This window comes from Schistocerca gregaria, chromosome 5 (genome assembly GCF_023897955.1).
Source record: "Schistocerca gregaria isolate iqSchGreg1 chromosome 5, iqSchGreg1.2, whole genome shotgun sequence".
In the NCBI taxonomy this organism is placed as follows: domain Eukaryota; kingdom Metazoa; phylum Arthropoda; class Insecta; order Orthoptera; family Acrididae; genus Schistocerca; species Schistocerca gregaria.
This window is the reverse complement of record NC_064924.1, coordinates 330,938,142-330,964,158: the sequence shown is the minus strand read 5'-3', so window position 1 is coordinate 330,964,158 and position 26,017 is coordinate 330,938,142. Positions and strand designations below refer to the sequence as shown.

General features: G+C 37.6%; 1 protein-coding gene across 6 annotated transcripts in view; it reads right to left on the bottom strand.

Annotated features, from left to right (window-relative positions):
* LOC126272187 (cap-specific mRNA (nucleoside-2'-O-)-methyltransferase 2) overlaps positions 1-26,017 on the bottom strand; it is a 298,755-nt gene that overhangs the window by 199,628 nt on the left and 73,110 nt on the right. For all 6 annotated transcript variants that reach the window (XM_049974866.1, XM_049974867.1, XM_049974862.1 and 3 more), the window contains one exon: positions 4,242-4,403. In XM_049974866.1, coding sequence (XP_049830823.1) covers positions 4,242-4,403 — 162 coding nt within the window. The remainder of the gene's footprint in view (positions 1-4,241; positions 4,404-26,017) is intronic.

Genomic DNA, 26,017 nt, shown 5'->3' with positions numbered 1-26,017 from the left:
CTGTATGCTGTATATTGTTGAAATTCTTTATATGATCCTTGGAATAATCATGCTCACCAACTATGATGGTGCAAAAAATGTTTCATTCAAATTTACAAACATCAAATCATCCTCATACTCTCAGTACACTTAAAAAAAAAAGCAAGCAAGAAGTTGTTGATTGCCCATTACAGTGAAGAATTCTATAAAAATTTTAATAAATAGTTGTGTTCACCATGGTTTTTGGTTGGTTTCTGCTGCTACGATTTTGTTCTGTACACAAGTTTGTTTACTTACAATTCTGATATATCTTTCCTCCTTGCTTGTAAATATTCTTCACATTATCAAAGTAAGAACAGTCTTTCTGTTCCATTCTTCTTCATTTTCATTTTCGAATGTATCGCTATTCGCATTTGTAAGAAGCACAAATGATTCAGTGTCAGGTACTCACCAGGTGTCTTGCTCCAGAAAAATAGAATTTGAATCACTAGTGAATGCATCATCTTAAACATTCAGTTCATTGATGGCAGCTTCATCTCCGGTTTCCGAATCACTTTTGTAATGCAATGAAACTAATAGACTATAAATTTCTTCAACATGTTTACGATTGTAGAGATCTAGAGAATGAGCCACTCGAAAGGAAAGGAATGCAAAAGATAAAGAATGGACGATAAATTCAAGGTACGCAAGGTTTAGTTTGGTACTATAAATGTGAAATTATTTAATAACATACTGATCTGTGCATTATTTCTGAAATCTATCGAGTTAAATATCTCAAATAAATGTACTAAAATAGATAAACATTCGTTCTAGAGGAGTGAAAAAAAGAAAATGCTACCAAAAAGGTAGGGGATGGATACTCCCGGCCATAAAAATCAAGTACTGAAAATAAAACACATTTTACAACAGGGGACACCAAATAATAAAATACCACAAAAACATCAAAATAAACTTAGACTAAAGAGCTGAGAAGAAGCACACAAAATGTCATGATAATGGCACTCAGAAGCTCCTCTACAGACCAACACTTGGTGAAACACAGCTTCTATGAGATCATACAGCTAAAACAGTGGGATCTTCAGATTGGAAATGGTACCCTGTACTGTTCATAAGGTGGCAGCACCATAAATAGGTTGGAACAATGTATGCCGCAGTGCCAGTACCAACTTTCTTGAAGTGAAAAGCATGTTTCCCACAGCCCACGAAAGGATTAATGGGACACATCTTGACATTGAGAGAAGGGCAAACCTTTGTTCCATAACCAAAACTTCTTCATACTGATTATTTAAAGAGGATAGGCAAAATAATGTGAACAGTGGTAGTAATGGGATGGTTATGTTTGACGATCAACAACACAGGTAAGGCACGTGTCGCACTGGACAGTACGTATTCAGTACAACTAGGCATCAGAGTAGGTTGTTTGCAAGGAATGCACTCTTCGTAATTGCATTTAGAGCCCAAGTTCAACGTAAAATGGAAGACCTAACAGAGTTCCAAATAGGGCAGATTGTGAGGGCCCGATCAACTGGAGCATCACTAACCAAGACAGCCAAATTATTCAATGTTTCACAAGCAACTGTTGTTTCAACATGACAGGCTACACTAAATGTGGAAAGATGTCATTGTGTAAACGTTAACAGTGGGCACAAATCAAAACTAAATGACAGAGATTATTGTATGCTAATACAAATTGTGTCAAAACAACACAAAACTATGGTGGCTGAAGTGACTGCATAGCTCATTTATGGATGAGCTGCTATTCCAAAATCATCTGTGATGACAACCAATGCAAAGAAGCATAAAACATGGTGTCATCAGCATAAATCCTGGATGGTTGATCAGTGGAAACACGTCTTACAGTCCGACGAGTCAACATTTTTGTTACTTCAAACATCAGGCCGGGTTTACATCTTGAGAATGGCAAAAGAAGCCTACAATCCTGATTGCTTGATTCCAACGGTTAAGCATTGAGGTGGAAGTGTGATGGTGTGGGCAGCCATATCATGGTATTCTGATGGTCCCATCATTACCGTCAAAGGCTGTGTTACAGCCAGTGATTATGTAAACGTTTTAGGTGATCAGGTGCACCCCATGGTTCAAATATTGTTCCCAACAATGATGTCATATTTCAGGATGGTAAAGTCCCCATTCACACAGCCAGGACAGTACAATCACGGTATGAGGAGCATGCAACTGAACTGCAGGATCTGCCCTGGCCCGCACTTGAATATTATCGAACCCTTGTGGTATTGGCACGCCGGCTCTGGAGCACATTTCCACCTCCCTTGTCACTACAGGAGTTAGAAGAGGTTCTGATCGAAGAGTGGCACAGCATTCCACTGAAGACTTTATAATCATTATACGCTAGTATTTCAGCTGTAGTACATGCAAATAAGTGTCCAACCCCTTATTAATAAACCTTTCCCAAGTAGATACAGGTGTTCACGCTATTTCATCAATCCCCTGTATGTGCTATGTTAGAAAAAGGTATCAGAACATATGTTGAAATCTGGTAGTATTTCTCCACCTCATTAATTCCATGTGCACTGAAGAATGATCTGCAAATTATTGGTTTATGGCACTGATGAAAGATGAGGCTGTGATTGAGGTAGCCAAGCAATGGCTGCATCCAACAGGAAAAATAATTATTAACCAGATACAAAAATATGGTACATAAACAGGCAAGTTATGTTTATAAAATCTGATGCTGATTATATAAAAATATGTAATTCCTCTGTCATAAACAAATCTTTAAGAAAAATTACACAGAAAGCCTGACAGAGCACAAAATTAGTAGACAAGGCTGGCTCCCCAGGGCAATTTACCATTTCTCAGCATATTAACAAAGGACAGCTGTGGGAAACACTATTATCACAGACTGTTTGACATATCAACTAAGGTCTCCAATGAGTAGCCATGTTCAGGTAATTGGGAAGGCAAACATGAGTAAAATATCTCCCTTTGACAGTGACAAAGAACAATCTCATTAGAGCAAGAAATTTTATGTAAGATATATTTGAGTTCTTGTGTCTTACTTTGGACATACAATAGCACTCTTAAACAGCTTTAGTCCTTACTATTCAAAATAAGATAACAATCTTTGTTGCAAGTACTCCAAAGAAATACATAACAACTCTCCTGTAACAACTCTACATTTCCTACTTTTTATCATGGCTTATTAAAAGTTCATGAAAGAAATTGCAACACTCAGACTTGCATACTATATAGGAGGTAATGTAGGACGATGAGCTGGAAACTAATGCCTCCGAATTTTTTATGTAAAAACTCTTAGAGCTTTTTAAATAAAACAAACTTTATTCACATTCTGCACCTTTACTCTTCATATCTACATATTTATTTCTCAATATAGTCTGCCTGGTAACGGGCACATTTTCCAGTCGAGAGACCAGCTAGCTGTTACTGTCACTGCAGAATGTTTGACTCTGTTGCCGTAGCCACAACCTCACCTCTGCTTGCACTGCTACATGCTTCATCACTATCAAAGTGCAGTCCTTGAATGTGTTCTTCACATTTTGGAAACAGGTGAGAATTAAATGGGGCAAAGTCAGGATTACATGGAGGATGACTGATGACAGTGAACCCAGACAGTGTTGGAATGTTGAAGACGTCACAACGATTACTCGAGATGTGAACGAATTCTTCAAATTCAAAACTCAATTACAGCATGCTGTTTCTCAGGCACCTATACAGTTATGTTATATACTGCCATGTTACATACAACAATTCAGAGTCCTCTAGCAACAGATGGTTGCAAGTATGCAGACATGAACAATAAAAATGTAGAATGTTTATAACATTCGTTTTATTCAAAAAGCTTCAAGAGTTTTCACATAAAAATTCGAAGGTATTACTTTTCTGCACGGCCTTGCAGATGGGTAAAAACAGTAATAGTTGTGTTTGAAAGACACTATAGAAGGAATTCACGAAATTTACTTTTATAAACTCACCACTGTTTCTAATCAAAAACATATAAACAGGTAAAACACTGAGAGGCAAATGACACAAACCCCATTAGGTCATCAACAAACTTTTCTTAAATTACTACTATCCAAAATTTTATATTTGTTTGGCTTGGTACCAAACAGTAAACTATACACTAATTCTGTACAGCACCAAAATTAAAACTGTCACGGAAGTCCCTAAAATACTTAAATCATTACATTGCATTTAACTAGTAAATGTGATGATGGACATTTAAATTTCTTGTGCAAACAAACAGCTATAATAAGAAAGCAATATACCTGTGTAACAAATTCTGCCTGGCATCGATTCTTAACAGCTTTAAGAATATTTGCTGCCATGTTCATAGCCCTAGTGTGCTTGTGCCAGTCCCCCAGATTGTAATCATTCAACTTGCTTTTCACAGCATTCAGTGCTTCTTTCATGTGCTGCAGACAGTCTTCCTTTAAATAAACGATAGATCACATTGGTAACAAACATAAACATGAAAGTACTGTTTGAGTCACAATAATGGGTATGAAACTGTCAACTCAGTTTTGAACACAAAGCCTGTGTAGATCTGCTGTAACAGGCAGAAGCCAACATAATACAACTGCAAAGACATGAAGTCACCCCAGTTTAGTTTACAAATAATGGGCTAAGATTCAAGGACATTTTCTGCACAACAATGTAAGTAACCTGAAGTTTGCAGTCGGAAGCATAAACTCTGCTGTTATTATACAAATAAAATAACATAAATATAGCTAAAAATACCATAACACTTTGGTTGACAGATCACTGATGAAATAAAGATGAGACAACTACCTTAGAAACACAGTAATATCTGCTGGAAATTTACGTAAGTCAAATCTTGGTAGCAGCTATAGCTTGGTTAAAGTAAAATTCACATTCAACCTTTGACATGAATAGTCTAGTTGGGATTATGTGCATATACATATGGTTTTAATGTTTTAACTTACTTTTACTGCACTGGAGAGGTCCACACTGGTATCAAACTCTGGATTTGCAATAGACATTATTTGTCACTGATTACTGTAGCCTTTACTACATTAAATAAATACAGTTGCTGGGTACATCTGCTTCCACATGGAACCAGTCAACCTGATAATCACAGGATCATCGACACCAACGTCACTGATCTTCAGGAAAGAGTGTGATCAAGTATTCAACATTTAAATGTCTGAAGCATGTGTGTAGCTCTCAGGCTATAAGTGCTTAAATGTAAAATCAGAAAATTCTTTCTGGCTCTCTTACTCTAGTGTTAGAAGCATGGCAAACTTCAGAGATAAAATACAACTTTTAAAAAATCACACTTTTGACAATCTGGAATCAACATACAGAAGGGTTATTAATATATAGAGCAAAATACTTTAATGTTCACTTTTGAAATCCAAGATTGCCTCTTTTACATTTTAAGTGTGGTATGGGCGTAAGTGACCATTTACGTCTTCTCACAGCTTCTATTTTGTGCCTCCACCATCAATCCAGATTTGAAATTTAGCCTTCCCATGTATTTTGGAAGTTGCTCTTTGACGGTGTAATCAGTATCTCTCTTCTACTGCCGTAAGGTCGCCTTATAAGTGATGCAAATGTAACCTGTTTTCTGGCTTCCTAACTACTGGATCAGCCCAACATAACTGTTTCTTTTTCATTGCCTCCACATTACTGTGGTATTCATGGAGCATCTGAAATTCTTCGTTCTTCCCAATTCTTCTTTCCTGTGATCACTCTCCCACAACAAAGAGGACACATTTCTTTTTATGCAGTTTTCTTTCTTTTCTTCTTCTGAAGTTTAGGATCTCACACCAGTATAGCAAGGTTGGAACAATGTGTGACCAGTAGAGGTAAATTTTGAAATGTGAAAAGAACGTGACAGACCTATACGCTATACATCCATAATTGTACTAGGAGTGCACAAACGTCCCAAACAACCGGAGCAGACAAATTATGTCCATTTCACAAGCACTGTGGCTTGCACATTACTAAATGTTTTGACATGATTTGCACTCAGCTCGCCCAGCTGTGCCAGCCAGATAACCTTCAAAAACAATGCTGAGAAACATCACCAGTTCTTTAAAAGTTTACATGCTGTCTCTCACTTTCAATTCCAGCAGATTAAAAACAGTATGTGTACTGTTAAAAAAGGCATTAACCATTATTCCCAGCAGGATATTGAAAACTGGCCTTTTTCACCCACTCCTTCTGACCCCACGCTGTTAACTGTGAGAAGCCAATCAATTACTTTCAGAACTCTTAATTTGGTTCACAGTAAAGCCACTAAACACTTCATCTTTGCTCATGAAGTCCCACATGAGATTCCTATTTTACATACAGTCAGCAAATACAAAGAGTACATTGTACCAAATTTGCAGGTCTCCTCGTAGACAGAAGGGTCAGCAGGGTACATCATATTCCCGAAACCATAAAATGTTTGTCCTCCACTACTTTTGCAATTAGGACAACCTCACAAATCTGAGAACTCAGTGTCACAAAATCTATTTATTTTGGGTACTTCCACTCAGTCATGTACTATGGAATGATTTTCTTGGGAAATTCACCTTCACCAAAAAAAACTTGGAACAGAAAAAGGTGGTCTGAATAATGTGCACACCCAAGAACCTCCTGCCGTAATCTGTTCAAGAAGCTTGGTGTACTTATTATTACATCCCAATATATTTGTTTATGAGTTTCATGATTGGCAACCAATCTCATTATCAAATCAATTAATTGTTCCATGATCACAACATGAGGAGGAAGACTGACCTCCAGTGTGAGAGAGAAAATCTAACTGGGGTGTAGAAAGGTGTACAGTACTCCAGTGATTAAATTTTTAATTTACTGGCAAACTCCATCAAATGCCTATGTAGTTACAAAGCATTATTTAAAAATACACTGAAGATACATTTACTTGAAAAAGCCTTTTATTCATTAAATGAATTTTTTGATTAAGAAGCATAAAATTTGAATACATATATTCAGTGCATGTTTGACAGGTTTTAAACATGTGTTAATCCTTATTACTTTGCTTATTTCGTTGTTTTTGTGGTTAGCATTTAACGTCCTGTTGACAACAAGGTCATTATAGACATGAGCGCAAGCTCGGGTTGGGGAAGGATTGGGAAGGAAATCGGCCGTGCCCTTTCAAAGGAACCATCCCGGCATTTGCCTGAAACGATTTAGGGAAATCACGGAAAACCTAAATCAGGATGGCTGGAGATGGGATTGAACCGTCGTCCTCCCGAATGTGAGTCCAGTGTGCTAACCACTGCGCGACCTCGCTCAGTTTTGCTTATTTTTTCTGTTTTAGTTTTCAATTATGTATGTTCCCCACTACTGTTTTTGTAAAATAACTTATTTTTTCTGATGTAATATTATATTACGTACTTATGTACTATGTCTGCTTTTGTAAAGTAACTATTATGTTCTATGCAAGAACATTTGCATGTTCTTAAAGTTGTTAAACACCCTAGCATTTGACGCGCAAAGGATCTAAGGAATATGTAGAAATAAATAAATAAATAGAAAAGAACTGGGAGGGTGTGATGAGATTAGTGGGGGTCTCTTGGTCAATTTATATTATGATGCACTTACGTTATTACAGTGCTTTGTATGATGAGGGGGAGAGAAGAGGACAGGTTTGTACATCTACAAAGATGGATACTCCACTGAAAGCCCTCTTCCCATTGAAGTCATACTTTCTGTCAAGAGGGTAACATAGCATTAAAAGAGCATGAAGTGATTTGAAATGTTGTGCTACCACATACAAACACAATGGTTTAAGCCGCATTATCAGTTTTACTCCCCTGACATTAATCCCGAACTCATTTGTAGTCTGCTTTAATATGTGAAACACCTTACAAGCATTTTCTTCTACCCCCACCATCCTTTCTTACTTTTCCACTAAAGTGAAATAAGAGTACTTATCAGGGGGCTTACCAGTTCTCTCATGTAAACTTCACTGTCCTTATTAAAGCATATACCTCCTTTTGGCATCACCATCCATGACCAATGAAAAGTGGTCAGATAGTCTTTTACTCATTCTTGTAAAGTCTGGTTGTTCCTCATGTTTCTTTTTCTGGGGATGTGGTTGGGACTTGACATGCAATGCATAATGTATTTGCTGACTGATTGCCTGGAATGAGGCACAAGCGGCTTTTGACAAACTTTTAATTCTGACAATTCCTCATGGCACGGGGCAGACAGTTAATTTTGTCACTGGTCTGTCATTGTGTTGTTACTAGTGATTTTATTAGGATGGGCTCCACAATTGGTAAAACAATCATGTATAATCCATTTTTAATGTTGTTTTGACCACTGCAGCAAATGATGAGATTGAAAATTTTTAAGACATATATACTTTGTATTTCTTTAATATATTTTGTTCAAAAGTTGACAATTTCCAATTTTTCTCTTTTTTCCCAATTTATACCTGAAGTCTAGTGTCCCAAATAGAATGACAGCCTGAACAGTTCTCCCAAAATAATGGGTAGAACAAAATTCTATTTTCACGGACTCACTTCCTGCAGAAATATCTCTTGTTTGCAATAGTTGTGTGTTTTTATATTAGATTTACTTTCATTCCAATCGATCCGTAATGAGGTGGTCCTCCAGGATGTACAACATGTCAGAAAAACAATAATACATGACAAATATTTACAACTCAAACAAATAAGGTAATGTACCATTCCACAGGACTACTACAATACTTATTTACAATGAACACATTACTGCACTGAAATGAATCAGAAACACACACACACACACACACACACACACACACACACACACACACACACACACACACACAAATCAGTTGGTTTTACTGAGAAATTCATCAATAGAGTAGGAGGAGTTGGCCACTAATAAATTCTTTAGGCTTCTCTTAAACAGAATTTCATTGGTTGTTAAGCTTTTTATGCCTGCTGGCAAGTTATTGAAAATGTGTGTTCCTGAATAATGCACACCTTTTTGTACAAGAGTAAGTGAATTTAAATCATTATGAACATTATTCTTATTTCTAGTATTGATTCCATTTCATACTGGTGACACTTGAAACAACAGATTAAACCTGGAACATTTTATGCCGATGAGCTCTGCCATTGTATGCTCTGGAAACACTGCATAATTGAATGTCAGAACAAACATAGCTATACTCTCTAATTCATCATTCACTCTATTTATAATGTTTTATTACATCTGTATTGCCATACTTTCTCAGTCCTCCTCCAGTTTATCTACATCTTTCGGAATGAGACAATAACCTTAGTAAAATTAATGTTGTATTGTAATTCAACTAATTTGGGTAACTAGCTATAGAGGCAGCATGACTCAATATTTCTACAGGGGACTTCCAATGACTACTTGTTGAGTCCACACCACATCCAGTTGCAGCACTATGCGAAGCAAAAGGTGGTCTGACATGATATGGGAGGCATCACATGACTTTTGCCACCTCTGTGTAGTTATTCCTCAGTAGGGGACACTGTTAGATGCAAGATAGTATCCAACGTAACTCTTGAAAGGGAGATAGTATGAGGTTCATGCAAATGAAACCGGGTCTATCTTTGCCTTACACATATAATGGCACCATCTATCGGCAGAGAGACTGATGCACGCATACCATCTGATGTTGCATAGTGCCAGAGTGGTTTCACGCCAAAGAGAAGGTGATCACACAAGTTATCATCCACTACCAAACATGCAAGCGAATAAGCAGGAACAACGAGAAGTGATTCAATTTTTGATGGCAGAGGGAGCTGGAGGCCATGAAATATATTCACAGATGAAGACTGTGTACAGTGAGTAGTGTCTGAGTTGTTCAAGTGTTGTGGAATGGCACAAACGATTCCTTGAGGGGCACGAGTCATTGGAAGACGATGCTCATCCTGGTCAGGCTCGTCGTGTCTTCAACCTGGAAATGGTAGCAGAAGTTAAAGCTTTAGTCCTGGACAACCGCAAAATGACTGTGGACGAGATCAATTGGTTATTGGGTATTAGCATGGGCACCACCCACACCATAATGCGCCAACACTTGACCTTTCGAAAAATCTGCACAGTGGGGTTCCCACCAACTGACCATCAAGCAGCACAATACTCGAATGGCGCTGTCTTTGAGTCATCTGCAACATTGTCATGATGAGGAAAACGGCTTTCTGTCAAGTATTGTCACCGGTAACAAAACACGGTGTCACCATTTTGAGCTGGAAAGCAAGCATCAGAGCAAGCAAAGGAAACATGCGACTTCACCATCTTCGAAGGAATCAAAGGGCGTGCACACCAGTTCTGGTAAAGTCATTGTCCTCCTTTTTTGACCACAAGGGTCCCACTGCTTGTTGAGTTCCTGGAACTGGGAACCACCATCAATGCCCACCATTATCAAGCCACTTTAAAGAACCTTAGACAAGCCACTGAGTTGAAACAACGAGGTACGTTGTCCAATGGCATTATCCTCCTGCACGATAATGCCCGCCCACACATGGCCAATGTGGTGAAGATGACATCGCAGAAGTTGCAGTGGGAAATACTGAAACATCCACCGTACAGTCCCGGCCTTTCATTGTGTGACTTTTATTGACTTTCATGTGTTTGGACCTCTACAACAAACTATTCACAGACATCAATTTACAACAGGTGATGAAGTGTGTGAATGGGTCCAGGCCTACATCCGACAGCAGCCTACTGGCTTCTTGAAGGATGGAATCGACCAACAAGTGTAGCAATGGGATAAATGTTCCTTTACATTAGTGACCGAGTTTCTTTGAATGCCCTTTGTAGACAGAGAATGTACTTCCTTACTATGGCCATAGCCACCTGTCAAAATATCCAGTCTTCTTCATATTTTTTTTTCTTTTGTTTTTGAAATGTGCTAAGACGTCCTCATCTTGAAACAGTTGAAGGGAGTATAAACCACTAAGAAATTTTGCCTTCCCAGTGCACTTTTTCTGTAGTTGTTTGAACTACTAAGCATCTTATCCACAGAGTTGCCACATGTACAAATGTAGAATTTCTTAGCTTTTTCTGCTGATCGAAAATTGTCAGATTGCCATAAGGATTTCTGTGTTGAAATATCAACATGTTTTGTTTAATGTCATACTCATCCTTTTTTGGCAAAGTGTCAACATACTGCCATGAAATAAGTTCCTTCAGAGGATCACACCTACAACAAACTCAATAAGGACCCAACAATTACAGCTGGAGGTGGGGGGGGGGGCTTTACAACTAACACAGTAACAATTTAACCAATTTCATGATAATGCTGGAGAGAATGTAACTACAATGGGACAATCTGCAAGGTTCAATGTAACATCACTCTTCAAAAAGAAGTGTCTTCCAAGACTCTTTGGCATTCCTGACTCATCACTTCGACCCACAACCAGTTAAATTTTGGACACGGATTCTCAATTCATGAGCCATCAGTCCACGCTATACCACCTGAAAAAGAATTCTCTCAAAATGATCAAACTTAGATTGGAAATGCTTTCACAGAAAGAAATGACACATATAACTACGAAGACAAGTAAAGAAAAGAGAATCACTGTGCTGTCCTTTATGATGCCACTGGCTTTTAAGATCATGAGGGTGCATGGAAAATGCAATATCAACTACAGTAGTGTCCAAAATTAAAGCAACAAACCATTATTTCCCCATCCTGTGTCTAATTCACGATATAATCATACAAAACAGTCAACCAGATGTCCATATATTGTGCTCTGCATGAAAAATGGCATTCTGGTCAATGAGCAACCATGCCAACAGTGACATCAGGGTACCTATGAAACAAGATAGTGTTTTCCAAGTAGCCCAACATCCACAATCACTGCATACATAGTCACAGAAGGTGCAGTATGGCCCAGAGAAGATGCCTACGAGACACTCTGTGGTGGAGGGCAATGGAAAGAAATGAAGCAGGAAATTCGCAAACTGATGTGGCCCAATAGCTTAATGTGAATCACTCTGTTGTTTCTCAGACGTGGTGAAGACCAGGGCAGGGCACCCACGTCTGACTTTAGAAAAGAGGGCCATTATTTGGCTGTAACGACACAACAGCACCGTCTTAGTACTGCACGGCAATTGGCATGTAAGTTTGCAGCATCCATTGGGCATGTTGTATTGAGGCAAACGGCATGTGCAAGGCTTCAGCAGAGTGGCCTTTATTGTTAGAGACCAGCTGTAATTCTTCACAGAAGGGAATGTCTAGAGTGGAATCATCAACATGCCGTCCCAATTCAGTCTGAAGGATGATTCTCAATGGATTCGTATCTGGGGGGGATGTGAAACACAATTTCAGGGCCCAAACACTGTGGAACGAGACCGGTATCAAGAAGGATCCTTAATGTTGTGGAAAGGGATTATATTAACCACTCGAGCCCCTCTTCATAAAATTGTACAGGTGATTCGGTAAGGTATTGTGGTGAGGTCTTGGGACTTCATTTGTGGTTGCTGTGAGCCCACACTTCATACTGATGGACAATAATGATAGACCTCATAGAGCATGGGTGGTTGATGTTTTCGTGGAAATGGAACATACTGCACACATGGCGAGGCCTACTTGCTCGCCCGATTTGAATCCCATAGAGCATGTCTGGGATTCACTAGGGAGAAGGCTTGCATCACTTCAGTACCCACCAACCACTCTCCAAGACTGCGAGCAGCTCTGCAAGAAGAATGGGTGTTACTGTCTCAACATGAGACTGATGACGTCATTCACAGCATGCCCTGTCATTTTCAGGCCTGTATTACTGCCCAGGTGGTCACATCCCATACTGAGCACATTAACCAGTTGTTAGAATGAGTGAACAAATCCGTTAAGCTGGAAAACACAAAGAACAGTTTGGTTTAGCGTTATGCATGTTGCGGTTGTTTATATTCTGTGTTCTTTAAATTTCTTCTGCTTTGCTATCACCTGTTTATACTGTTTTGCAGCAAAATAAATGCACCCTTGCAAAATTTCCATTTGTTGCTTTAATGTTGGACACCTATGTATGCTTTTCAAAATCACCAATGATGAAAGACATTCTGGACTCAGCAAAGGACCCACAGAAACTTTACATACCAAGAGTATATAGGATCTACGTGAATATAGCCATTCATACAAAAGACAAATGCAGGACTGTATGTCTAAGTGCTGTTAGGAAGATATTAGATGTGTAAAAATGGGACACACAGAAATCGGCACTTTTGAGTGCAACCTATAAGAAGAACATGCATTTGAATTTAAGGAAATCAAGCAGCTGTGCTGAGTCAATGGCTACTTGGAGAGCATAATAAAAGAATCTAGAAAAATAAGCACCCATAATTATCTCATTAATAGGAACCATGGCCATGAATTCATCCCTGGCAGACAATATTAATACAAAAAGCAGTCAAATGAAAACTAGACTGACAGTAAAAACAGTAACTCTTTATTGTTTCAAAAGTACTTGCCATAACTGCAAATCATTTATCCCACAGAGAGAGAATATGGTAAATCCCTATTGTTTCAAAAGTACTTGCCATAACTGCAAATCATTTATCCCACTGTGTGAGAATATGGTCAGTCCCTTCATAGAAAATTGTTTGCGGTTCCCTAGGGAACCACATGGCTGCACCTCTTCATGCATGCACCTCTTCATCCAAAGTAAACTGATGGCCATGAATGTCTTTCTTATGACTCCAAAAATATGAAAATCACATGGGGGGAGATTGGGAGTGTATGGAGAATGAGTAGGACTGTAGGGGATTCCCAGCAAAACTTCTGGGACTGTATGGATAATGTGTAGGGGATTCCCAGCGAAACTTCTACAGTGTACTCAAAACAATCTTGCACCTCTTCATCCAAAGCAAACTGATGGACATGAATGTCTTTCTTTGGGGCTCCAAAAATATGAAAATCACATGGGGAGAGATTAGGATTGTATGGACAATGTGTAGGACTGTAGGGGATTACCAGAGAAACTTCTGGGACAGTATGGAGAATGTGTAAGGGATTCCCAGCGAAATTTCTACAGTGTACTCTAAACAACCTTAGCAACACATTATCAGGTCTAAGGATGTTGCTGCAGAACTTTCATTAGGAAGACTTTGCCATTTGAAGAAGGACTTTCATGGTTATTGATCCACTCCTGACGAAGAGGTGCACACCTGTGTAAAATCATAGTTCTGTAGCCAATCACAAACATTTTTCCATAAAGGCTTTGGCAGTCTTGTTTCACACTGTGATAAATGTATTAACAATAATGGAGATTAATTTTGAAATAAAAAATCACTTTACTCACTTTTTTCTATTTTTCTTGTTTTCAATTGACTGTCCCTTACAGAATACATCACTATCTCAAAAAATTTTGAAAACAATATCAGTAGTGAAATGTATTAGTAGTTATTGACATCTCCACTATCACATTTATTATAGAAGAGTTTAACAATAACCTACTTTGTTCTCTCTGGAAAATTGGCCTGACTTAGTGATCCATTACAAATTCCAGAAAAGACAGGGCTTATCATGTTGTTGTTGTTGTTGTTGTTGTTGTTGTTGTCGTCTTCAGTCCTGAGACTGGTTTGATGCAGCTCTCCATGCTACTCTATCCTGTGCAAGCTGCTTCATCTCCCAGTACCTACTGCAACCTACATCCTTCTGAATCTGCTTAGTGTACTCATCTCTCGGTCTCCCTCTACGATTTTTACCCTCCACGCTGCCCTCCAATGCTAAATTTGTGATCCCTTGATGCCTCAAAATATGTCCTACCAACCGATCCCTTCTTCTAGTCAAGTTGTGCCACAAACTTCTCTTCTCCCCAATCCTATTCAATACCTCCTCATTAGTTACGTGATCTATCCACCTTATCTTCAGTATTCTTCTGTAGCACCATATTTCGAAAGCTTCTATTCTCTTCTTGTCCAAACTAGTTATCGTCCATGTTTCACTTCCATACATGGCTACACTCCAAACAAATACTTTCAGAAACGACTTCCTGATACATAAATCTATATTCGATGTTAACAAATTTCTCTTCTTCAGAAACGCTTTCCTTGCCATTGCCAGTCTACATTTTATATCCTCTCTACTTCGACCATCATCAGTTATTTTACTTCCTAAATAGCAAAACTCCTTTACTACTTTAAGTGTCTCATTTCCTAATCTAATTCCCTCAGCATCACCCGATTTAATTTGACTACATTCCATTATCCTCGTTTTGCTTTTGTTAATGTTCATCTTATATCCTCCTTTCAAGACACTGTCCATTCCGTTCAACTGCTCTTCCAAGACCTTTGCCGTCTCTGACAGAATTACAATGTCATCGGCGAATCTCAAAGTTTTTACTTCGTCTCCATGACTTCCTGATACATAAATCTATATTCGATGTTAACAAATTTCTCTTCTTCAGAAACGCTTTCCTTGCCATTGCCAGTCTACATTTTATATCCTCTCTACTTCGACCATCATCAGTTATTTTACTTCCTAAATAGCAAAACTCCTTTACTACTTTAAGTGTCTCATTTCCTAATCTAATTCCCTCAGCATCACCCGATTTAATTTGACTACATTCCATTATCCTCGTTTTGCTTTTGTTAATGTTCATCTTATATCCTCCTTTCAAGACACTGTCCATTCCGTTCAACTGCTCTTCCAAGACCTTTGCCGTCTCTGACAGAATTACAATGTCATCGGCGAATCTCAAAGTTTTTACTTCGTCTCCATGAATTTTAATACCTACTCCAAATTTTTCTTTTGTTTCCTTTACTGCTTGCTCAATATACAGATTGAATAACATCGGGGAGAGGCTACAACCCTGTCTCACTCCTTTCCCAACCACTGCTTCCCTTTCATGCCCCTCGACTCTTATTACTGCCATCTGGTTTCTGTACAAATTATAAATAGCCTTTCGCTCCCTGTATTATCATAGGGAATCATAGGGAATCAGTATCATAGGGAATCAGTATTTAGTACCATGTTGGAAACACCATCAAATCAAGATGAACCTAACTTTGCTTCAAAGAGACCATATAATTTTAATTTCAGAAGGAGAAGCTGGTGATACAGCCGTATCGCTGAATTTTATGACATTGACTTTTCAACATATGATGTAATTTCAGAAATGATTATTAAACATATCTGCTACCTCTGACATCGTTTATAGCCCTTCCATTTAATCCAGTAGTGGTGTTACCCCATTCCATGGCCTACTGTCCTATCTCTTGTTACATTACATCCCGTATAGACTTAATTTTGTTGTCAGATTAACTGATTTCTGGCAAAATGTGCATTTTCCTTGATTTTTCAATAAATATTCTTAGTAATTTTGAGCAGTTTTCATAGTGTGTCACAACTGCAAGATCTTTACTTGTTCTTGGCAACAGATAAATTTCCCTTTTCCTTTCACAACATACTTTGGTTCCTCTAGTAATCTATGATTTTTTTCATGGTTGCTTAATATCTTCTCTGGATAGCTTGTGTGGAGAGCTAATGATATGAACTTCCCAAGGAACAGATTAGCTTTTATGACAGCATTTGATTTATTAGAAATTTCATCCTCAGTCCTCTTGTTAACTGTTCATAAAAACATGTTCAGTGGTCATTAATTATTCCAACTGATTTCTTACTGCAGAGTAGCTGTAATTTAAGGCACTATGTACATTTTAAGCAGTTTACAATCATCAAATCTCTTAGGTTCATTCTAATAATTTCTGGACTACAATATCTAACGTTACGCTTACACGCCATTGCTGATTGCACTGTTTTTCATTGACTTCCACAAGTGATGATAATCTTTTTGCTTGCCACCTTTACAGACAGAACATTATTTAGCACATTACAGTTGCTCACAAATAAACTACAGGTACATTGTTATTTCCCTAACAGTCAGCACTCTAAAAACCTCCAAGTGTGGCTTTCCTAATTGTTACTTCGCAATTGTTAATTTGTTATTTACAGGCCATTGATGGCTTGAAGTCAGTTGCTCGCTCTTTTAGTACTTCGGAGAACCACTAGATGGATGTTTCTGCTACCACAAAGTGCTACATGACTTGAAAAACATATTACGGGAATGATCAGTTCCTACATATTCGTCATTGCAGTGTGCTTCTGCAGTTGTCTTGATCGCAGAAGTCTGTCATGAAATGAAAGACAGTATGAAGAAATGCTGAGGCTGCTCAGAGAATCTTGTTCTGGAAATGACAATCATGTTTTTGGAATTGATGACAGTATTTTTGAAGTAGATGGTAACCCGATTTTCTCCATCTTATAAGCAGGAGCCACACAAAGAAGTCGAAAAAGTTTACGACCTCTGGGGGGGGGGGGGGGGGGGGGGAGGGGGGCTGCAGCAGTAACTGTTGCCTGTCAGCAATGTGTTAACATACCCATAAAATCTAAATTTTTGTTACAGTCATTGTGTCTTTTTTTATACCCGACATACTCTTTGTCAATTTATTTATTCACTTTGCAGTATTTTCCTTGAAATCAGTGTCGTCAGATTTCATTTACGACTATTATTACAGTTACTGTCCACACCTGGTAGGCAGCGATATTGTTTTCACAGCAGCAATGTAAACCACTGTGCCGATCAATCTGATAAGGTTCCCAGCTGAGTACATGTGGCAAAAGCTACAACATTCTGTTTTACTTTTGACTTGAGCATAGCTGCTCAAAATTCTGACTATTGCTTTTCAGCAATGTAATTTTATGATTTAGACACTGTTCATTTTGACAAGGACACCCCAGGTAGGTGTGGAAACCTATGTCAATGTACCTAATATTTATGTGCAACCAGTTGGCTCTTTAATCTTATACTGGAACTAACGTATTGTTGCTGAATAACAACCATGTTCAAAATTGTATAATCACATACAAACTTTATGTTGACACATTTGTCTACCAATTACTCAATATATTTAAACTGATTAATAAAGTTACAGTAATAGACTTCAGACATTACGTGTAAATTACATACTGATTCGTTTGTCACTATTATATAAATCTTCATTTTATTATTTTGTATAATTTATCTTAAAAGAAGATCTATTAAACTGTCATGAAATTTTTTAACTTTGCAATATTCATTACTTTTGGCCAATTTTCTCATCTTATATTTGCATTTATTCACTTATGCTGTTTGGGCATTTTGTGCGAGTTTTCTACCGTATGTGATGCCATGATGATAAGTGTGGTGGGTCTACGATAGTCCTGTGTAGTAGTAGGAGTAGGAGTAGGAGTAGGAGTAGGAGTATATTCATCCAGAGACCATATGCACTGCATGGATTTCAACTGTAAATACATAGAATAAAAAAGATAATAATAATAATAATAATAATAATAATAATAATAATAATAATATAGGTTCACAGTAGCCTCCACAATATAAGATGGTACAGTACCCTACACATTATCACGTTCAAAACTGCACATACTACTTTGATGAGACACATAAATGTATGGAAAGGATATATTACATGGAATACATAGCTGACATTTATATACAAGCACATAACAGTTTTAAGATTTTTGAACAAAATATTCATTCAAATAATGAAAAGCACTTGATTAAAAATACTATTGACACACAGTACATGACAAAAATTGTTTACTGCAAGATTAATGCAGGTATTCTTATACACTATAATAGCAGTTGGTCACTGATAAATTTTCCTTAACTGAAGACAATTTTTCTTATTTCTTTCATATCTGCCAAAAGTTTGTTGCACAATCTAGTACCCTCAATGTATGTTTGTTTGCTTTTGTAATAAAGCTTCGTTTATCCTTTTTATATGGACGTCATTGCACATTTTTGTATTGGAAGAATGAAGATCTTGAGTTAGTTTCAGAATTGTCACTGTACCTTTCCACATTAATTACACTTTTGTATACAGGGGCATGGTAAAGGTACACTAATTAAAAACTACCTGAACAGGCCATGAAGGTCCAATGGTATCAACTGACCACTGTGTCATCCTCAACCCACAGACATCACTGATTTGGATATGGAGAGGCATGTGATCAGCACACTGCTCTCCCGGCCTTATGTCAGTTTACCAGACTGGAGCTACTACTTCTCGACCACGTAGCTCCTCAGCTCACCTCACAAGGGCTGAGCCCACCCCACCTGCCAACAGCACTCAGCAGACTGGACGGTCAGACGAGAACCAGTGTTACCAGTGTTACCACTGTGGCAAGGCCGTTGGTGAGGTAGACTATTTAGATGGTGAAATAAGTGCTGGGAGGTTGTTAGCCTTGAACTGCAGGTAATTACTCTAATAGCTCGTTTTTGTTGACTGAAGATGGTTTTCATGTTTGTTTATGATCCCAGAAGATGAGGCCATACTGTAGTGATTCGAGAATTCTATAACAACTCAGCCTTCTACAATCTTGACCACACGATACTCTAGATATGAGTGTGGGATTGTAGAATCCTACCTACTGCGTGTCACATGCTTGTGTGTGCAGGTTTAAAATCAGTCATGGGAAGAAAGTGGATGCGGTGGTCGAACGGCACCGTCAAGTACCTGTTGGGCAATCCATAGAGGTTTTAGTGCGTGTATAAGGAAGAGCCTGGAGTTTTTATGCCCATCTGTGCTTATTGTGTCACTGAATATTATGTGAAACAAGAACAGCTGAAAAGTACTCTTATGGACTCTTGACTCAGCCTTGGTAGAGGCAAGACGTATTTTCTGATTCATTTTAAGAAAGCCATGGTAGTCAAGCCAACTTTCTTTTAACTGCAACTCATTTTGTTTGTAATGTTCAATGGTACGAGGTACTTACAGAAAGTTGCAAATGTATGTTGAAAGTGTGAATTATGTTGTGCATGAAAGTCAAATACATTGTTAACTGATGGAAAGAGAAGTTTGTATGTATACTCATTTTGTAAGTAAAAATATGCTTAAAAGTTCCTGTACCTAGCTCTATTCTATGGAGAAGAAGTCAGATTTTCTAGCAGCCGACTATCCCATAAAGAAGAAGAGCTCCAAAATTCCAAGTAAGTCATTTGTAAAGAAGTGGATTGTACTTTGCAGAACGTTAGAATACGTAATAGCAGAATGGATGTAAGGAATGTACACAAATTCTACTACACTGTCTACTACACACCGTACTAATTACTCATAATGCAAACCAATAGAGGTAACTTGTCAGTGAGATAGACAACGTGAGCTCTCCAGTCTAAATTTTTGTCTATATGCACGCCCAAATATTCTGTTAACAGCTATCCTCTCAACTTTTTTTTATCAGAGAACCAGATCATAATGTGACTACTTTCCTGTAATAAATATAATTAGTTTTTGAAATATTTAAGGTCGACTTCATTTCAAACCAATTTTGTAAATATTCCAAAAACTGTGGTTGCAGATGTTGGCAAAACCTGGCTTACAGCGGTGGTCTCGCGGTTCTAGGCACGCAGTCCGGAACCGCACGACTGCTACGGTCGCAGGTTCAAATCCTGCCTCGGGCATAGATGTGTGTGATGTCCTTAGGTTAGTTAGGTTTAAGTAGTTCTAAGTTCTAGGGGACTGATGAGCACAGCAGTTGAGTCCCATAGTGCTCAGAGGCAACATGGCTTACAAAAACAATTGTGTCACCAGTAAACAGTGTTACACATGTGAGATTGATCGGAATCTTGTTATCATTAACATAAGAAATAGGCCAGGTCCTAGAATACTTCCCTAAGGAACCCTAATTAGTACAGTCTAAATACAAGATCTGTAAACAACGCTTTGTTTTTTAGTGTTTTCTGAGGTGATTTCTACTAATTGTTGCCTATTATGGAAACACACTGAAGCCTTTTTTTGCCACACCTCGTATATCAATATTTTCTAATTTGTCTAGCAAGATACCACATTGCACAATATTGAATGTCTTCGATAAGTCTAAGTTTATTCCCATTGTACTGATGTTTCTGTCTAGTCCCATTATGATATTTTCAATGACTTGGATAACAGCTGATTCTCTACACATGCCTTTGTGAGAACCATGTTGGTTTACAGACAAGAGATTGAATTTTTCAAGGTAATCTGTAATACTGCCTCTATAGACCATTAGCTTTGTTATCTGTATTTTCAAAAGTAATAGTTTCCTACTTCATATTCATTGCTATTTTTATACAATGGTTTTATTTTTAAATTTTTAATCTTTGTGGACATACTCCTCCTGATGATGATGCGTTTACGATATGCGAGAGTGGTTCTGAAACGACACTAGCACATTTAATTATGACTTGCGTATGTCGTCAGTCCCTGAAGACATTTTACTCTTCTTTTTTTATTATTCTAGGTGGTTCTGATTTGTTTGTGGGATATAGCAATATTGAATTAACACTTTGTTCTCTTAAAACTAGGGTTCTAATATTCCTATAGAAATTTTTATTCGGGCTGGCTGGAGCATTTATGAAGTAGTCACTTATATAATCTGCTAAAGTAGATTTTTAGGTAACACTCAGTGATCACCTATTAGAACAATGTTATCTCAAATTTTAACAGCTTTGTTATTTCTTTTTTTCTACATTCCATATTGCTTTTGATTTGTTTGCTGTTACTTTGTCATTGTGCACCATCTTAGCTTTTTTAACCACTTTCGTACAAATTTTATTATGGGTCATAACACACTCTTAGTCTGTGAAATGTTCTCTCTCTCTCTCTCTCTCTCTCTCTCTCTCTCTCTCTCTCTCTCTCTCTCTCTCTCTCTCTCTCTCTCTCTCGCTGAGTTGTTTTAATGTTTGACTAGATATTCTGTGTAGGTGATACCCTCTGGCTGCTGTTCTTTGGCACGACGCTGATTTTTGTGAGGTTTTTGGACAACACTTCTCAAACAGAGAAATGCAAGCAATAGAAAATGCATTGAATGATTCATTGGTTGTTGGTTTTTCAAATACACTTTCCCAGGTTTCTTATGGCAACATCTGATTAAAAATACTCGCTTTTTCTATGTTGAAGCATCTTTATATTTCCACTTATATTTTACTGCTTTGGGTATAGAATAAGTTATACACGTTACTCGTGTTTTGTAATCCAAAAGACCTAAGTTTACATTTTCAGCCTCAGTGACACCAGTTTCAATATTTGTGAAGATACTATCTAACAGGGACAGTGCCAACTCTGTTATTCTAGTGGAGACCTTAAACAGTGGTTTAATGTCAAAGTTGCTTAGGTTACTCAAAAGCTGTATTATTCTTTACTTTCAATTATCAGGTGATGTTAAATATTCACATAACAACAATTTCACTTCATTATTATAAGAAATGTTTAACGCGGCCTCCATCTAAAAAAAAAAAAATTATCACCGAGTAGTGATCTGTATTTTGATATGGTTTTTTTTTCCTCTTCTCCACAGATTTTATCTTAATGGCGCATGCTTCAAAATGTTTTTTTATTCTTTACGTGGTCCACTTCCATGGCAATAATGCGATGTTAGTTTAAAACTGCTTATATGCATAAGACTTAATTCATTAAACTAGCACCGGTGTTGTTCAGATAAATAAATACAACAAACATTGGCAAAAATACCTAACACTATTTCCAAAACCTAAAATTCTGTTCTTCAAAGAGTGAAAATTCTGGCATTATTCTGAATGTTTTGTAAGAATTTTTAATTTTTTCGTTACCTGGTGATGTGCTGCTTTTCCCTGATAGTTGTTATGCATCTGCAAGTTTCAGGCTGGTTTGTCACATCTTATTCTTTTCTTGGCTTGAAGTGATAAAAAATTCTCTTTAAGTGGAGCAGATGTATCTTGGCATAGCCTCAAGCAGAGATATGCTGCTGTAACTGTTTTTGGTGGTTCTGTTGTTATCATCGTTGCTCCTGTTGCTGCTGCTGCTGCTCTGATTCATTGTACAGAAGCTGTCTTAGCTTCTTTTATTGGCACTGTTGCCAATGGTTCTCTTTATGTTGGGACTGATGATGTTGCTGATGTTGGTTTTGCTGCCACCATTGCTGGTGGTGGTGGTGGTGGTGGTGGTGGTGGTGGTGCTGCTGCTGCTGTACTGCACCGCTACTTACGTTGTACCCGCTACTACTGATTTTTGTTATGTTAATGATACTGTTGTTTATTCTGCAGATGTGTGCTGCTGCTTCTAGATTTCGTGCAGTAACTTTCATGTCACAATTTGTTTCCCTAGGCCATTCAAGTGATGTCCATGAGAACATCCAACACCACTAATACCAACAATACAAACGTTTTTGAATTGCTTGCATATACTTGACAAATGCTCATTAGAAGCACTAATCTCGTTGTTTACTCAAGACTGAGAACAAATTGTTGTGGTATGGAATGTCCACAAAGAGAATGTTTGTGTGCGACATTTATGAGCCAAGTGTTTTGTTAATTCTGAGCAAGCTGTGATTTTTTCACTGTGGCTGTTTTGTTTTTGTACATATCGTTCAGAGTCACCGAACAGAGCTACACAGCTGTCTGGACAACCTGATAATTTCTTCAGAGTGCGCATTCTTAATTACCTCCAAGAGGGATGCTTCAGGCATTACAAGTTATATCCACAGAACAGTGAACAACACAACTTGCACTCAGAACCCTGTTGACATTAGGCTTGTCAGCTGTATGTGCATTTCCTGTGTCAAGCTGATGTGCTGTTTTTCTAATATTTAACTTATTTATATTTTTCTTAGTATAGATCAGGCAACTTTAAACTTGGTACTGTTGTAGAATTAAGTTCCTTAAAATAATTTCTACATGAATCTTGGGGTGCAAGTTCCACAAAACATATAAATGTCTTTTCCAGCCAACTAAATATTATTTTTGGATCACCTGAATTTCCCAATAATAGAATTCCAAAGCTCAAATATGAATGGAAGATGGCAAAGTGTGAATAGTTTTGCTGATACTACCTCTTGATTTGATTGACAGCGAAGTAACCAAGAGTGTGTTGCAGAATTTGATAGTATGAGTATCCCGTGCAAAGTATTAGAGTTGCAGAACTAACTGTCTTACTCTTTTGTTTTAACACTTTGCCAAAGGAAAGGTCAGACTGTACAGGACTCAGTAAATTATCGTATTGAAAATGCTGGCTAATTATCTTAGATATAACTGGGCTGAGTAGATGGGTCAGAAATTACCTGGTAATGGGAACTAACTGATATTATTAAGAACTGAAATATTGACTCGAAAAACAAAGATATATAAAAACAAAGTTAAATAAACAGTCTTGTGCCACAGGCTGAACTAAAAATAGCAAGACCTGAAAATAAATAATAGGACACCACTCACTGAAAAGCACAAGCACTGAGTCATCGACGGGTACAAAAAAACTTGCTAGCTTTAAAAGTAATCCTTTTTCTAGCTAGAATAAAACATACTCTAGCTCAAAAAAGGAGTACTCCAAAAGCTAGCAAGTTTTCTTCTTTCCTTTCCCTTGTGGGTGCCTATCGACAACTTCTGCTTTTCAGTGAGTCCAAAAGCAATAAATTATAGAATCAAACAGCTTATGGGATCCAGTACTGAATTAAGGAATAAATAAAATTGAAACTGCAAGTAAAAAGTGTTGTCAAAAATGAGAAAGAGAAGAGTTGGAGTACCTTGACTCAGAAACTTTAAATAGACAGCAGAAAATATCAAAGGATACTTTATGGCTTAGTGAAAAGCATGAACTCAGAAACAGAAGAGATAAAAGCAATAGAAACAGAAGAAGTGATCATCATCAGAGACATAGAAGGAAAAAGAGAACAAGTGCAGATTTACTTTGTGAAGTTACTGAATGAGGAGAATGAGGGACATCAAGAGCCCAGTGTCACTGATCTACTTCTGGACGAACAGATACCAATTACTTGGACAGAAACTTAAAAGTTTCTGAAGTAAACTAAAGGTGGGAAGGCTCCCAGAGATGATTGATTAACTGCAGATATGATAAAAGCAGCAGTGATCAATGGAATAAAATAGGTGCACCAAATTCTGGCAGCAATACGGAGAGTAGATGAGATATCCAATGAGTGTAAAAAGTTAACAATCATACCAATATATTGGAAAGGAAGTAGGAAAAGTGCACTTTATTATTACACACTCTAGAGACCTTTGAAAATAAGTTACCCTAGAACCTCCATTTCAAGAAGAATAGCATGGACTTGGGACTGAGAACAGAACAACTGAACTTGTTTTTGTCCTCTGACAAATAACAGAAAAATGTTCGGAGGAAAGAAAAGGCCTAACAATAGTGTTCCTAGATTTGGAGAAGGCGTTTATGTTAGAGATACATGAACAAAATATTTTTCCAGTGTGTATAGTTGTGTATAGGACACATTGTACCAAGTGCATTAGACCTCTGTGAAATGGTATTCTAAGGTTATCTGACTGGCCAAGAGATCTTACGTTTAGCCAACATGTAAAATGTGTTAATAAAATATAAGTTTTTAATTTGTTCCAATAAATTTTTCCACATCACTTTGGTGTGATAAACTATAGAATCAAACAGCTTATGGGATCCAGCACTGAATTAAAGTGAAATAACAAATTTTACACTGATGTGTTTTTCATGCAAAATTGCACGAAGTACATAAAAAGTTGCACTGTGTAAATGGTGAATAAAAGTGACTGTTAATATCAATACAAAGATGCCACAAATAGAGCGGCTTGTAGGTCAAAAGAATTACACAACTTGGAAATTTGTCATTGAGGCATATTTCTACTAGGGTGACTTGTGGGACGTCATAAAAGGCACACTGAAACCTATGAAATCAAATTATTCTGCTAAGAATTGGAAATTGAAGTCAAAACTAATCCTTTTGATTAATCCAGTAAATCATGTTGACATAGAAAAGGCTACATCAACAAAGGAGGAATGGACATATTGAAAAACGCACCTGAAGGTGAAGATTTAACCAGAAGATTAAAAATACTTCATGATATGATAATTACAAGCTTAAACAAGTATGAAAGTGTGGACAGATACGTGACTAAAAATAATTTCACTCCCAAATCGTGTGAGGCATATTGGTTTTTAAAGTGCAGAAGAATGGATTGGCACTTCATTGTTAGCTGGACTACCAGAGAAATATTCATCTATGATTATGGATTTGGAAGGTTCAGAATACTCATTGCAGTAGATAGAGTGAAGATAGTCTACAGGATGTGAAAAAGGAGCCAGAGTCTTAAGC